Here is a 14613-nt window from a genome sequence, read left to right on the forward strand (position 1 = left end):
CAAAATACCATGGCTTGGTCACACGCCCCTCGGCCTCTGAAATGAATGCACAAGGCACGTTTTTACGTCTGTGAGATGCACCAGGCTTCTAACAAACTCTAATGTTAACCCATCTACGCCAAGATGCTCATGGCAGCTGTAGTAATATAAAAAGCAGGAAAGTCTGTGCAGACCATGGAGATACCAAAAGTCAGTGTCATTTTAATTCAACATAATCTTTTGCTAAACCTAACCAAGTAATTTTGTTGCAGAAACCAATGTTTCTTGAAAAAGTAAGTTAATTCAAACACATTGGATGCCAGTAAGAGAGGTATCTAGAGTGTTGCAGTTTGAAGGTTAGGGCTATTGACCAAGCGTGGTGGTGGAAGTAGGCCACAACCTTTGGGCTTAGAACTAAATATCCTCTGAAAAGTTGCTCCAGCTTCAAGTTCAGATGGACACATGGTCTTCATAGAGCAGACTTTACCCTGAAGCTGGACAATTGAGCTATTGCAAAATGGGTTATCTTGTTGTATTTCTCATCAGGATTTGCTTTAGTGCTGAAAAGCCATGGAACATCACTTATAAATACCTGAATAATTGATGTGTTTTGTACATCTGGATCTCATTGAGAGCTTGAATCTAGATCAAACTTAATTGACACAAGAAAAAAAAATCAAAGCTTCTTTTGAATATAAAATTATCCTGGTTTATCTCAACATATGTTCCACTCCTAAGCAGGACACAGGAAATAGAGGTTAAGTCAAATTTGACTTTGCCAGGGTATTGGTACTTGATACCTTTTAAGGTATGGACCGAAATAACCCAGTACTAGTAGTCTCCAGTCAAAGGATACCCTAGTTCGAGCATTTAACAAAACTGAATGCTTCCATTCACCAGATGGGTATCGAATGAAGAAAAAACGTTATTAAATGAAGTAGCCTACTCTGTTGGTATTGGTATCACCTTAGGGTTCTGGTATTGTTACTGGTATTTTGATTTTTTTTTAAAGCGATACCCAGTCCTAAGTGAGACTAACCTCTGCTATTTAACCTGAACTCTCTTTCCTGTCTCTTTGCTGCAGTCAGATTCTAAAACTCTTGGATATACTGTATATTAACAGACAACGAGAACCCAGAACAGATCTGACACTATTTTTAGGGACTCACATGGAATATATGGATAAACTAGGACAATGTTTGTCCAGGTAACATTACTAATGCACCTTTCACAGGCAGTACAGATCACAGTCATGATTTTGATAGTCCAACACACCTTTGGGATGGATTTTGTCACCAATTTCAACAGAAGTGGCTGGCTATATGAAAGCCAAGACTCTGATGCACTGTGGTGACATCACACCAATTCAAATGCAACTAGATAAGCTGAGTAAGGAATAATCTTAGGAGACATGTAATGCAGAGAAAAGCCTTCCCACCATTGCATTCATGCTTCCTTGTGTTCTCCCTTTTGCTCTTGGTTGCCATTTTCTGTGAGAAACAAACAGCCATATATGTAGATTTCAGGAAGGATGCAGGGACATGTTCCTGTCAATATTACAAACATATGCATTTTCCACCTCCAGTAAAAACATAAATGTAGCAGAGTGCTTTTATTTTGACTGACTTAAAGACATATGCATCATAAAAAGATGCAGAAAAGACACGGTATGGTGCATAAAGAAATTACCAGAATGCAGGAAATCAAATGTTTGACTCTTTAAATTTTATGGCAGTGATTCAAACAAGTGATACATTCAAAATGTAGTACTGTTTATATTTATATTTATTTCCCAGTAATTTTCTTCTTGCTTTTTGATATCTAAATTCACACCTAAACGTACGTGCTGATACTCCTTCAATGTAACGATTGTCTACTGTATCACTAACATTGTTGCAAATAATCTACAGGGGTTTTTACCCATAGAGGCCAACATCAAAGTAGATACAGGTTGGTTTTTTTTCTGTTTCTGTGGGATCAAAAACATCGTGCTGTACGTGCTTACAGAAAAACAAACATGAACTATGTATGTTACATAATGTGCCATAGACAATCTTAGAAAAGGTGAGAGGAGGCAAGAGAGAACAATGAGATTAATGCCCCTGATGTACTAATGATGTCTTAGAAGAAAAAAATAGAAAGAGGGTTCAGAACATTGAGCGGTAAACAAAGATGTCATCCTTTCTCTGAGGACGTCTGAGCGAGCAACAGACCTTTCCTCTGGGTAGGTCTAATATACTACATTCTGACAGCAGTTATTCAAAATGGCAATTATTAAGACGACAGAGGGCAGGCAATGATGTGCTGTGATTTGTGTTTCCATTAACCTAAATTATGCACCTATCGCACATTTGTTCTAATGGATCACAGTGCAATGACGTCCATTGACGTCACGTTTCAGACGATCCGCATTGCAGTCGCATGCAAATGTGTGCATGCCAGGCTTTGTGTAAATGTGGGACTCCTTTTCTTTTTTTATTTTCGTTATTGCATTTTCCGACAAATAAGAGTACACAGAGGCAGTAATATGCTCATTGGTTGTTGAACTAGTTGTGAGCCAAGCTGTGAAGATGTGCATAACTCCCTCAGCCCCCCAGGGACCCTGTATTTTCATGGGCCTGCCTCTGACGTCAATGCTCCGGCTGTCCTGTGGATTGTCAGAACAGACTATTCAGTTGGGGGGAGGGGACTGGAAGTCTCTATGGTGTGTGTCTGCTGCATGTGATGTGTGTGTGTGTGTGTATATGTAAGTATGCCTCTGTGTGTAACTGTGCTTATGTTTGCGTGTGCTTGCATGTGATCTGTAAATGTTTCACTTACATCTGGGGCGTCTGTGTATGTGTGTAGAGTGCAAAAAGCGTGTACAGTGCCTTGAATCAGAAATGTGCTTAAGTGGATGAGGTCTGTAATGTGGGGGTAGTGGGTAAGGCTGTGTGTGAACAAGCGCGCACACGTCTTGAAGATGTGCAGCTCTAATATTGGGAGACAGAGGCCGTAGTCATCAGGAGGATGTTTGCTAAAAACAGCCGAGAGAGGAGAACAGTTAAGCATGGCTGCCGACAACTTTGCTTCTCAGTCAGCTGTTGATCCTCCAGCAGGACGATGGCAAAGAGAGCCGCTCTTTCACCCAACAGCCATGTAGGAACCTTCTGCATGTGACACATCCCATATTAAGACACATGAGATTTCAGCGTCTTTCATCATCACCTTTTTGATTTCCATAAATTTCTCTGTAACACACGTGCTATCCGTTCACAGATGGTTATGGGCTTTGGTGGCAGGCTAATGTTGACAGAGAAAAAAGTGCGCACTGCCTGTCCAAATTGATACAGATCAAGCCAGAGAGAGCCCTGGCCAACATTTTGAGGTTTTCTTAAGTCTTTGGCGCTTAGTTCATATATTCCGACTGTTTCCAAATAAATAAAAAAGATACTGTGACACAGACTTAGCCACAAAATCCCTCTGTCTAACCTGTCTGCCTATGATCTATCTTTTCGGTAAATAGATATTTTTTTACATCATCCTCAATGCAGAACAATCTGCAATGACTGTAAAAAAGTACATTCACCTAACTACTGTGCATGAGTATAGTATTCCCAATTCTACATTACTACTCTGACTACATTTCAGAGCAATATATTGGACATTTTACTACAATTATTTGACAGCTGTAGTTACATTGCAATTTTATGTTTTACATACAGAACATATAAGTTTATAAAATATGATGCAATGTTACAAAGGAAATTCCCCAACAGTAAATACACATAGACCTGTAATGATTCCCACGTCTCAATGTGGGGATTAACTTACGCTGCTTTTCCCTGACTTAAACTGAATGATTTTGGCGATTGGGACTATAGGTTAAAGAAAACAATTTAAAGTTGTGACGTTGTGCTCTTATCCAGATTTTAATTAGCAAATTAATCTGTAATTAAAATAATTATTAATTGCAGCCCTTTACGAAATACTTCGTTATGAATATTATTTTCCATTTTTTGCCAATAGATGTCCCTTAATCCTACATATTGATCCTTTAATGTGAGGAGCAACATACTGAATTGTCTTAAATTCACTGGAGAAGCTATACAACTGAATGTTCAAATGTGATTAGAATATTTCCACAATTTTAAATAAAAGTAGTTAAAAATGTATTCATCAAAATGTTAAAAGATCAGGGCCAAAGGTTCAAAGCGAGATGATAAACTAGTCCTTTACTCATCCAGCAGAGATGCCAGGAGGCTCCCTAGCAACCCACAATGTGTCCCTAACAAAATACAGCTTGCTTTGTGTACTTAAAATAGCAGGAAACATGTGACAGCTCAAGATTTGCTTGGATCATTCTGTTGCTTCAGTGTCGTTTTCTAACAAATGACTCCTGTGTGTCATATACATTCAATAGGAATACATATTTAATGCATGCAAGGGCCGTAATACAGCTTTCTTTTCTTTAGTACAATTTATATTTAACACCAAGTGGACTCATTTAAACACAGTTAAAAAAGCAGTTTGATTTGACAGGTCAAGCTGGTCACTTCCTGTTATGTAATAATTATTCCAACTTTAAAGCGGTTGCTCCGGAGAGCCGAGGATCAGAGGGGTTCACTGAGGGGTCACAGTTGGAGTTGTGGCATCCCTTGTGATCTACCGCATTTCCCCTATAAGTTCTTCACCCATAACCGTCTCACATAAGCTCATAAACTTCCAGTCATGAACTTTTCTGGGAACGTTTGAAAGCATTTGTTTTCTATCTAAATTTCCGTGCATAAGCTACTTGAAGTGCAGGGAGGACGCACAGAGGTGAGCCCTGAAGGAGCCGACAGAGCTCTCTCTGAGCTTCTCCAACTCAGAACTTCTTCTCATTCTTTTGTTTTATGTTACATTCCACAATAGTTTTACGTCTTTCTTTTATTCTCTTTAGTATCATAAATCAGAGTCAAATACAATTTCTGTTAATATGATTACACTGTAAAATCATCTTTATCTTCCCTAATATAATCCTGAAAACTGAATGCACTGAAAAATCTTAATTTATGTTCACTTTATATTTGAAGATTACTTGAAATTAAGCTGTATTTACATTATATTAAGTTGTTCCAACTTAGAAATGACAAATGAAATTACCTTGTTTTTTCTAAGTTTTTGCAACTTCAGTGAACCAAGTTAGTCTGAGTTAGCTTGATCATGACAGAGGATTTTGCTGATGTCAACATTTGTGAGTTCTGTTTTTTTAACATGTTTAAGACTAGTTTGCAACCAGCAGAGCACAAATATATAGCACATTAAACTTGGTTTACTAAAGTTGCTAAAACTCAGAAAGATTGATTAATTAAACTTGGCATTTTTAAGATGCAACATCTTCACAAAATTATATAAATATAAAAACTATTTAAGTAAACTTAACAATTACATATAAAGTAAACATAAATAAAGACTAATACTTATATTTACTTGCATTTAGGCAATTTAAGGCAATCAGTTTTCTAGATGTTTTGAAGTAAACTTAACTTGTGATATTTTGCAGTGCAAAGGCATGAAAACGTGAGATTTTATGTGAATTTTTCAGATCAAAATTGTGTCTATAGGATGCATATATATCTTTTCATAAAGGGCTGATAATGCGTTTTATGGTAAAAATTTTATTTCATCTAAATGTCTGAATTTATTCGGCTTTCCAGTAGCATTAACCTCCCAAATTCCTGGGCATCATAATATATTAGATTCAAATGAACAAATACATGCTTTGTTGCAATAAATACAGCATCCTACATCTGAAATAACGTGCCACTGTGAGAGGCATTCCTCATTTAAGGGCTTTTCTCATCAGGCTAAAAATGGAGGGAAAAGCGACAGAGTGTGTCAGAGAGAATCCATTATGTTATACGTGACCTCTGAATGGACCAGCTGCTCGAGAGTGTAGGAATGCCAGGGATTGATAGCGCGCATGCTGACGCAACCCGCCACAGCTCCCACACCTCTCTCTCTCTCTCTCTTTCCCCCGATACGATCAGTATGTAATGCTGCGGCCGTGAGGGAGTCTGGCACACTGTATGCTGTATCATGTTGCCGACTCAGAGCTGTTGAGTTGCTCTGTGAGTGCTGATAACACAAGCACACATCTACAAAGGTTTCAGAGATAGGGAGCTCACTTCATTTGTAACTTGATGTGGGATCCTCACTTGAACTATTCCCAAAGAGAGAAAAGCATTTAAATCATTTGCACGCATGTTGATACTTGTTGGCATTTTGAGCATTTAATCTGATCTGACATCTTTATGTACGTGTGCTGTATGTTATGTGTGGTTTTGCCATTTATGGCACAAAATTTGCTCTGTGTCAGTTTTGCAAACGGCCTATAAATGTATTATCTGTCTCTTTTCTACATGGATATTATTAGTGGGAACATAAACATCAGTAGTGATACATTCCTTGGCTAGCTTTAAGGCAGAAAATGTAGTTAACAGGAACTAAGAGTGACCTTAAAGACGTCAGAGAAAGCTCAAAGTGATACAGGAAATCCTCTGACTAACACTTGATTCTGAAAAGAACAAAAAAGATGAGAAAAGAAAAAAAATGCTGTGGAGTAATTTGAACCAAGTGATTGTTCAGCTTTCTTGTAATTATGCATCTATGTATTCAGCCTCCATTGTTTTTTCTCCAGACTGTCTCCAGTTAGTGCAGAATGTAAAATCTGTTTGACCTAAATTTGAGGTTAATTAGATTATTTTTTATCATTATGGGATTGGATATTATTAGTATAGGATTATAACTCTAGTCTAAATATTCCAGTTGCTCTGCAGATGTGCAGTGTATGCAGTAATTTGCAGAGTTGAGCGTTTGTTGAAGGAGTGGACAACATTGATTTATTTTATCATGCCAATTCAAGGCAATATTTACAATTATAATTTATGTAAATGTCCAACTGAGTTAGCCTGCTGAAATAAATCAGTTGAATACATTCCTTTAGTAAATGCACATCTCTGCAGAGCTTAAATATCAACAGAGCTTCAGAAAAAGGCAGAAAGACAAATCTTATTTACTTCAGACAAAAGGAACCTCATCTAAAATCTCAAGATAGATAAGACACGAGTTGGACCTTGATATGATCAGTGTGTCGCTGCTTGCACGCTCACTCTCTCACATGCACACATGTGTTTTCTTTACAGTAAATATGCGTTTATTAAGATATAATGAAAGTGGGTTCAAATTTGTAACATTTCACCAGAGAGGTCTCTTTCTGTCTGACTGGAGGTGAAAAAGCTGCTCTGAATGAAGGTGCTTGTTGGACGCAAGCATTCATAAACTTTGGTTTGGTAACCAACCTTCAGATTGATCCATGTTTTTTTTTTTAATTTTTGCTCTGCTGGGGAGGTCAAATGTCAGGCTAGTCACCTGGGGGGGGGATTCAGTGCCTTGCCAAATGGCTTTTTTTGGTCATTGTATGCGAAAGTTGACGCTCCATTAATTTGTCCCACAATGCTGTAACTCTGGAGGCTGTCGCTGTCTCCTCCTTGACCACTGAGCCGTGGATCAGGAAACAGCAGCGTGTCTCTGGAGAGCGCTGGGGCATATGGCTCGGCCCCTTTTACGCAGCCAAATTCAGGAACAGGAACAGCAGTTCAGCAGCGTCAGTGCGCTTCCCCAGACGCGTCAAGTGCGTAAAAACACCAGAAACAAGGAAGCTTTTCCCTTCAAAATAAAATAAACGCATGTTTGTAGAGAAAAAGCTTAATGGATGGATGTAATCTTTGGAGATATTGATAATCAATGACACACATTCTTAAGCGCTCTCTCATGGTATTTGGTGTCTTTATGGATGCTTGCAGTAATATTTCACATTATTAATGGGAATTACGAATGCACAATAATGTCGGCATATCATCGCATGGACAGATATTGACTTTAAAATTAAATATCGGAATCTGATCAGCTGATTTCTGCTGATATCAAAAAGGGATATATATATCTTTATTTTCACAAATTGAACAGGTACAAAACAACGACCCTTAGTAGGTATAAGTAGGTAGCAATTATTTTTCTTATATTACACAATTAATTAATATTACATACACTAAAAAGCATTGAATCGTCTCCATCTACTGGTGTTAATTCCATTACAGGATAGACTTGATTACTGCTAAAAGTACGCGAGGGAAAAACGTGGATGTATCAGTATCAGTTACTGGCTATATGAATTGTTAGTCTGGCATATCGGATAACGGAAACAAACTAACAACAACAAAAAAAAAAAACAATACGAGCCAATTCGGTTAGGCATCAAAACTGTGTGTTTGTTTAAAGGAAATTCCTGAAAAATATTTGTGTAACCTGAATAAATCAGTGACAAAAATCTCACGTTCATTGCAGTGTTGCTCGCAAGGCACCCTATACAACCAAGCAGCATTTATTTTACAAAGAAGAGCGGAAGTCGTGCTAGATGTTTGTTGCTAACTTGACACTGGCGCGCTCCTGTCTTTCCCTCTCTCCCCGCGTGTGCGTACGTATGTGTGTGCGCGCGTGTGTGTGTCTGTGTGTGTCTGTGTCTATGCGTCGTCGTCTCCGCTCCCCCAGTCTGCTGCTGCTGCACATCCACAGCGGAGCCACCACGCCGAGGAGGCGGGCCGACTGTAGCTACACCTCGGCCAGCGGTGCTGGGTCATAGCGCTGGTGGTGGTGGAGGAGGAGGAGGAGGAGGGGGGGCAGCACACTGCTCTTCTTGCTCTTCCTTAAACCGTGCACAGCCTGAAGCATCGAGGACAACCATCACCTCAACGCGTACTGGAATAGTTTTGTTTTTTTGCCCGAGACGCACCAAGTTGCAGCTGCAGAGGCGCACTTTTCTCCGTGGCTCCTCTCTCCTTTTGCGCTCACAATCCGACATGGAAGATGGTCCGTCTTCAACAAGCTGTTTCAGAAGGTTAACGGACTGTTTCCTGGGTGCAAGTAGGTATTTTTGACTAGAGAGTGAAACTAAAATCAAACTGAAATTTACGCAAAAATATAACAAGCGTTTATTTGCAGTAACGTGGCGAAAACATTGACATATTTTGGTCCTGCAGGCAGACGTTATTTGCCCATGTGTCTACCCAACTTTATGAATGACAGATTGATAGCTGATTTAGATGGGTGGGGACTTCACTGGAGGGGGACTAGACAGGACTGCAGTTTCGAAAATGTAGCGTCTCGATAGTCTTTTTTTTTTAATTTCATCTAAAACGGGTTTATGAATCTCTGATATGAGCTGTCGTGGAGGGGACAGTCAGCAGTGCTGCAACAAGACATGGCATCAAAAAGCGAAGCGAAGTGTACAGCTCGCACCGGAGTAAGGATAGAAAGTAAATGTATATTCCTTTAAATTAAATCAAATAAATAAAATTTGTAGACAAATGAATTTAGTGTTAATATTCTAATAGTAAATATATATAGCCTTTTACGAGTATGCAAACACGTTTCATATTTATCGCACCACTATTAAAGCTAATAATATTCATATAGCAATGATAAATGCAGTTTTATTATTTCATAGCAGCGAAAAATATCTTTTTTTGAAAAATTATGATGGCTATTTTTTCAATTGTTTTGCTTATTTTGTTATTATCAAAGACAGGCATCCTCTGCAATTTAGAATTAGTTTTATATAAAATATATAAAATATACTGAAAAATTGGAGACAGCATAAGAAAAAAATAGGCGTAAATTAAGGTGATTACATTTGTAATTTAATATAATACACTTGCATTTGCTTTGCATCTCTGTGCCACTCAGTAATGATTTTACACACCTTGTTGCATATTTTGGTATTTTATCCAGTTCAGTATCTGTTGCTTGTGCTTTAGGAATTTTTGTAATTGGTCATCTCCGTGATCATAACTCACACTTGTCTGTGTGCCTCATGAATAACTCAGTTGTCAGTGGTTCCAGCTGTTTAAGTGGCACCTCAAGTGACCTTTAGTGGCAACCCTGTAATAACAAGTTAGCCGTTTAGGGGCCTGGGATACAGAGTGATGCCAAAATATACACATAGCAGTAAACTGCAGTCATGGAATGTATTATTGAGGTACAGTATGTAGGTATCCCGCCCTCACACTGACCAAAAAAGGACAAGAATTTGAGGTTTCACAAAGAGTCCACGCTTTTTGACTTTACAAAACAGCAGTAGATTCGAACGGCTGAATTCAACTTTCAAATACTGTTTATTAATACTATAAACAAGTCATTCATAAACAGATTGACCAGAGGAAAAGATCATCATTCACTGACTGCTATAATGACTTTTGCTATAATCGCCACTGTGTGTGAGTATCGTGGCTCACATTCATGCTGTAATATTGTATTGTACAGCTGTCAATTAATCTGGGTTAAATGTGGGATTAATTTGACACACTTTGCCTTCTGATTGCATTTTTCCCTGTGAGTGGTTGTGATCAGAGAATAATTTAATCATAGTTTATCCAAGTTTTTTCACATATATTTCATTTTTTTATGTTCGTATAGGCTGTATTTAACAACATTAGACACATGATAGATAAGTGGTTCCCAACAGGTGGGTCGTGGTCCAAAAGTGGGTCACAGTCCATTCTGAAAGGACTGCAAGTGACTGCAGAATAAATACAGTTAGTAAAAAAAAACACATTATTTTTTATTATATGGCGCATTTTGTTTTGAAGGAACATTTTCTCCTGTTCAGCTACTATTTAATTGCCTGCTCTTGGTATTATTTGGCTTGTAAACATGCTGTTTCTTTGCAGCATTTTTTTATGCCACTGATCTTGAAGGAATAATATGCACTTTTTTGGTTGCTTTAGTGCTATTTATTTACTGAGTTTTAAGAAATTGCACTTTATTCTTCTTAATATATTGTTTTAAACTGACATGTTTTTTACATTTTGTGAAATAAAATTGAGTATGTGGTAATTTATCCCATGTGTGGACCTTAAACTTATGACTAAGGACAAAATCTGGACCCGTTGACAAGACCAGCTGGGAACCACTGTGATAGATCATTTTCAAATGTGCAGAAATTGTGCTCTTGTACTCTGGCATCTGCTGTTTATCCTCCTATTACTATTTGTCCTTTCTGTAATAGGACTGGTTACTGGATGGTCCAAAAGTTTGTAAAGACGAACGTGTTGGCTCATTCACTTTCTGGTTCCTCTTGTAATTGTCATCTGTGAGTTAGCCCTGCAAGATCATAAATAGGTGTTTGCAGCCTCACGTTGCTGGAAAATCTATATGCATGTGCGTGTTTGTGTGCATTGTTTGTGGATAGTTCTGGTCAGTGTCAGAGGTCAGTCTAGGTCAGCCCTAATGCGATCTCTCAGGCATTTTCAACCCCAATTGGTTGTCGACGAATTGCTTAACTCAGTGAAGAAGGCTGCATTGTCAGGCAGGAAGTGCTCACGCTGGACATTTCCTGCCCCACTGCATGCCTTCTCTCTCACAGCGAGTGAGGACTCCTCTCAGCGCAGTCACTGAATACATACATACATCTAGTGCCTGATATGATTTTATATGAAAATTAAAGCTTGATTGAAATTTGAATAGCTAAATCATTCCAGACTGGGCTGAGCACATGCCAAGTAGTCTCTCTTTGTGATTTGTCCTGAGTGTTTATTTAAACTCTATGGAAATTCAAGCCAAAGAAAATTAGCTTGTCATGCAGTTTGAACCCATTTTTCATATCAAGATCTGTGCAGGACTGGAACGGTGCCAGGGCACAGTGCACGGTCAGAGCGGCGAAACATATGAAATTCTCCTCAAGGCGTCCGTTGACCCCTCGTCAGCTTGTCGTGGGTTGGTATCTGAGGGGATGGGAAAAGGCCACATGCGTGTAGATTTCTTTACAAGTTGTCCGCGTGTCAAGACTCATAAAGGAACAGGGCGCTGGAGAAGACGCACAGATCTGTGGTTCTCATTACCAGGTCCCCATTGGCCTCTCTGCAGAGCGGCTGCAGAGTTCAGCATCAGCCCAGATGTGGAGCGGGGAACATGACCCCCGATCACTGATGTGGCTCTGGGGGGGAACAGAGGCAGCGCTACATCAAACCACCAGTTCAGATGAAATGTTAACTCCAAAGCAGCAATAAGAGATTTACTGTTGAGGCTCACTTAGCCCTTTTCCATACACATGTTCTGACTTGGCTTGACTCGGTTGCACTTCGGCTCATAAGCCCAGCGCAGCCAGCGCAGCAGGGAGTTGCATATCCATACAACAGGGCTACACACTCAAAGGTGTGTCTTTAACCCTTTGAAACCTGGAGCAACATCATTTTTCTTGTGCTGCTTTCAGACACCTTTTACATGTAGCCTTTTTTAGTATATTGGTGCAATTTCAAAAACCCTTTTTGTTTTCTTTCTTTATTTATTCATTCATATATTTTTTCATACAAATTTTCAGGTAATTTTTAAAAAAAATAATTCAGAGCAGAGTCATGTCTTCTTTTGTTGCTCATTTCCTTTGTTTGAAAGAAATAAAGCCAATTTGCCCAGGTTTTAAAAGGTTAACTAATGACGTGCTTTTGCTTGTGAACCAACAGAAGATTTTTCTTTTCATCAAGATGATACTATTGTGGTCAACAACTTTTTTGTACTGTTGTTGGATTTTGTGAATTGCACGAATGTACGCCGGAAGCCCGTGTCCTCCAGCTTGTTTGCATTGTCTCAGAAGCATAGATGTGCTGCTAGAGCACACCTAAACAACGCTCTGCCACTTTTTTTTCAACCCAATCGCCAAAAAAAATGTTGGCATTGTACATTTCTGCAAACTACGGACACAATACGTTTGCATCTTCTTGTGTAGTGTATACACTGAAACTTTATGTTTCTACAAGGCTTTGGTTAATGTGTGTTTAGATTTAGACACGAAAACAACTTGGTTATGGTTAGGAAGACAGCATTTTTTTGGCGTAAAATACCCAATTTTGGGGGCGCAGTCCCCCTTTGGAATCACAGTAATGTCTCAGTAAAAAAACAGCCGCTTTTCGTTGGTGCAAAACACCCACATCTGGTGCCTAAAAAGCTGCTAGTAATACAGCAATGACTCACTAAATCACAGCCAGTTTTGTTGTTTGTTGCTCTTGAACAGTGGTCTTCAGTGGTCGCAGCTTGGCCGCAGTCTTGCCTACGTGACCTGGCATGCATCATAATCTCCAACTCTTGAATCAAATACTACATCACTTTAGATATGTTGATATGATTCATATCAAAAGTGCCAATGTGACGTATTTGTGGTTTGCAGATACACAACATGCCAACATTTTCTTTTGGTGAATGGACTTTTTTTCTTTAATCAAGGAAATAGAATATTCCCCAATTACATATCTTATTGAAATTCATACACATTTTTAAGGGCTCAAAGATCCGAAAACACTAAAGCATATGTCAGTCAAGCAAGACAATAAAAACAACTAGAATGTTAAACGTCATCATATTGACATTTCATGATGTCATCTCATGCATTGAGCAACATGCAAGACAACATTCTGCCTTAAAACCGGTTGCAGTGATTTTTTTTTTTTTTTCAGATTATATCTAGCTGTATGTAAAATATGCATCACTTTTCTGTCTGTTTCTTTTTTTGTGATGCATTTTAAGCATGTTTTGTGAATCATCACTGAATGTGTGTTAGAATAATGATAAGGAAGCCATGTGTTCACTGATTTAGCCCAACTCTGGAGATGGTCCATCTTGGGTGCAACGCAGCACAACTCACTTCATTTAAATGGATGATTTAAATGTAAATCAATGGAGCAAAGTTGACTCTCAGCAGCCAAAAGTGAAGATAGAAAAGCCCTATCTGTCAAAGGCTGTGTTGATCTACCACCTCTGACTGCTGTTCAGGGAACACATAAAGTTTTGAGTCTGTAACTTGAGTTGAAGGTGAAGTTTGACCTGCCGTTTGTCTGCAGCAAGAGTGTTGCTGCTTGTCTGTGACCAACTATTAGGCTGTGGATCAAAGGACATGCCTTATCTACATCTCCATTTGCCATTTATAGCCCCTACCCTTTACATCTAATGACCTGGACCATGGAAGTGGAAATAATGCAAATTACATTTCCATGGAAATCTCCCCCTCTCTCTCTCTCTCTCGAGTGTGAGGTGTGAGCTTGCATGTTTGTGCAGCGTTGTTTGTTTTTACCGTGTGGGTGCGTGTCACGGGAAGTCATCGAACTGCAGTTAAAGTCCAGGGTGAAACGGCAATTTCTTAATTTGACACCTTTTCACTGGCTGAATATTGATTTAGCCGCACTGGTCACCTCACCCTTGGCTGCTGTGGAATGTGGGGTGTGTGTGTGTTCACCTGCGTATATACACACTCTGGTTCACCAGCACGGGCTCGATGAATAAATGAGGTGAGCAGTGGAGAGATGAGTCAAAGTGTTTTCATCTTTGGTGTTCGCTCTTTGCCGCACACTGAATGTCAGTGTTGGACGCTGTGCTCCAGCCCTCCCAGAGATAAGATAAGAACCACATGCTCTTCCCACCTCCTGGCAAGGGAGTCCCAGGCGGACCTGCTGACGCACGCACCTCCCCTCCCCTCCCTCCCCTTTCCTGCCTCAGCCTCATGTCAGGAAAGTGAAAAGTAGTACCTTGGCAGCTTGCCCTTGACTCTCTGCCAGAAGGAGTGCGCTTCAA

At 39.4% G+C, this 14613-nt stretch overlaps 1 protein-coding gene and 1 long non-coding RNA gene across 9 annotated transcripts in view; one reads left to right on the forward strand and one right to left on the reverse strand.

Moving 5' to 3' along the window:
• pde10a (phosphodiesterase 10A) overlaps positions 1 to 14613 on the forward strand; it is a 71615-nt gene that overhangs the window by 17197 nt on the left and 39805 nt on the right. Inside the window, exon 1 of one of the 8 annotated variants that reach the window (XM_042502379.2) lies at positions 8544 to 8922. The exons of 6 other annotated variants lie outside the window; for them this stretch is intronic. In XM_042502379.2, coding sequence (XP_042358313.2) covers positions 8859 to 8922 — 64 coding nt within the window. In that variant the 5' untranslated portion in view covers positions 8544 to 8858. Of the gene's footprint in view, positions 1 to 8543; positions 8923 to 14613 lie in introns of those variants that run through there. One more of the 8 variants, XM_042502378.2, reaches the window with a different exon arrangement.
• On the reverse strand, positions 10154 to 14509 carry LOC148187706 (uncharacterized). Its single transcript, XR_015778419.1, has 2 exons — positions 14279 to 14509; positions 10154 to 11992 (listed from the first exon to the last, which is right to left on the reverse strand). It is a non-coding gene; the product is annotated as an uncharacterized LOC148187706 (long non-coding RNA).

The sequence above is a fragment of the Plectropomus leopardus genome, chromosome 13, assembly GCF_026936395.1.
Source record: "Plectropomus leopardus strain MGB_pleo_1.0 chromosome 13, ASM2693639v1, whole genome shotgun sequence".
NCBI classification, from domain to species: domain Eukaryota; kingdom Metazoa; phylum Chordata; class Actinopteri; order Perciformes; family Serranidae; genus Plectropomus; species Plectropomus leopardus.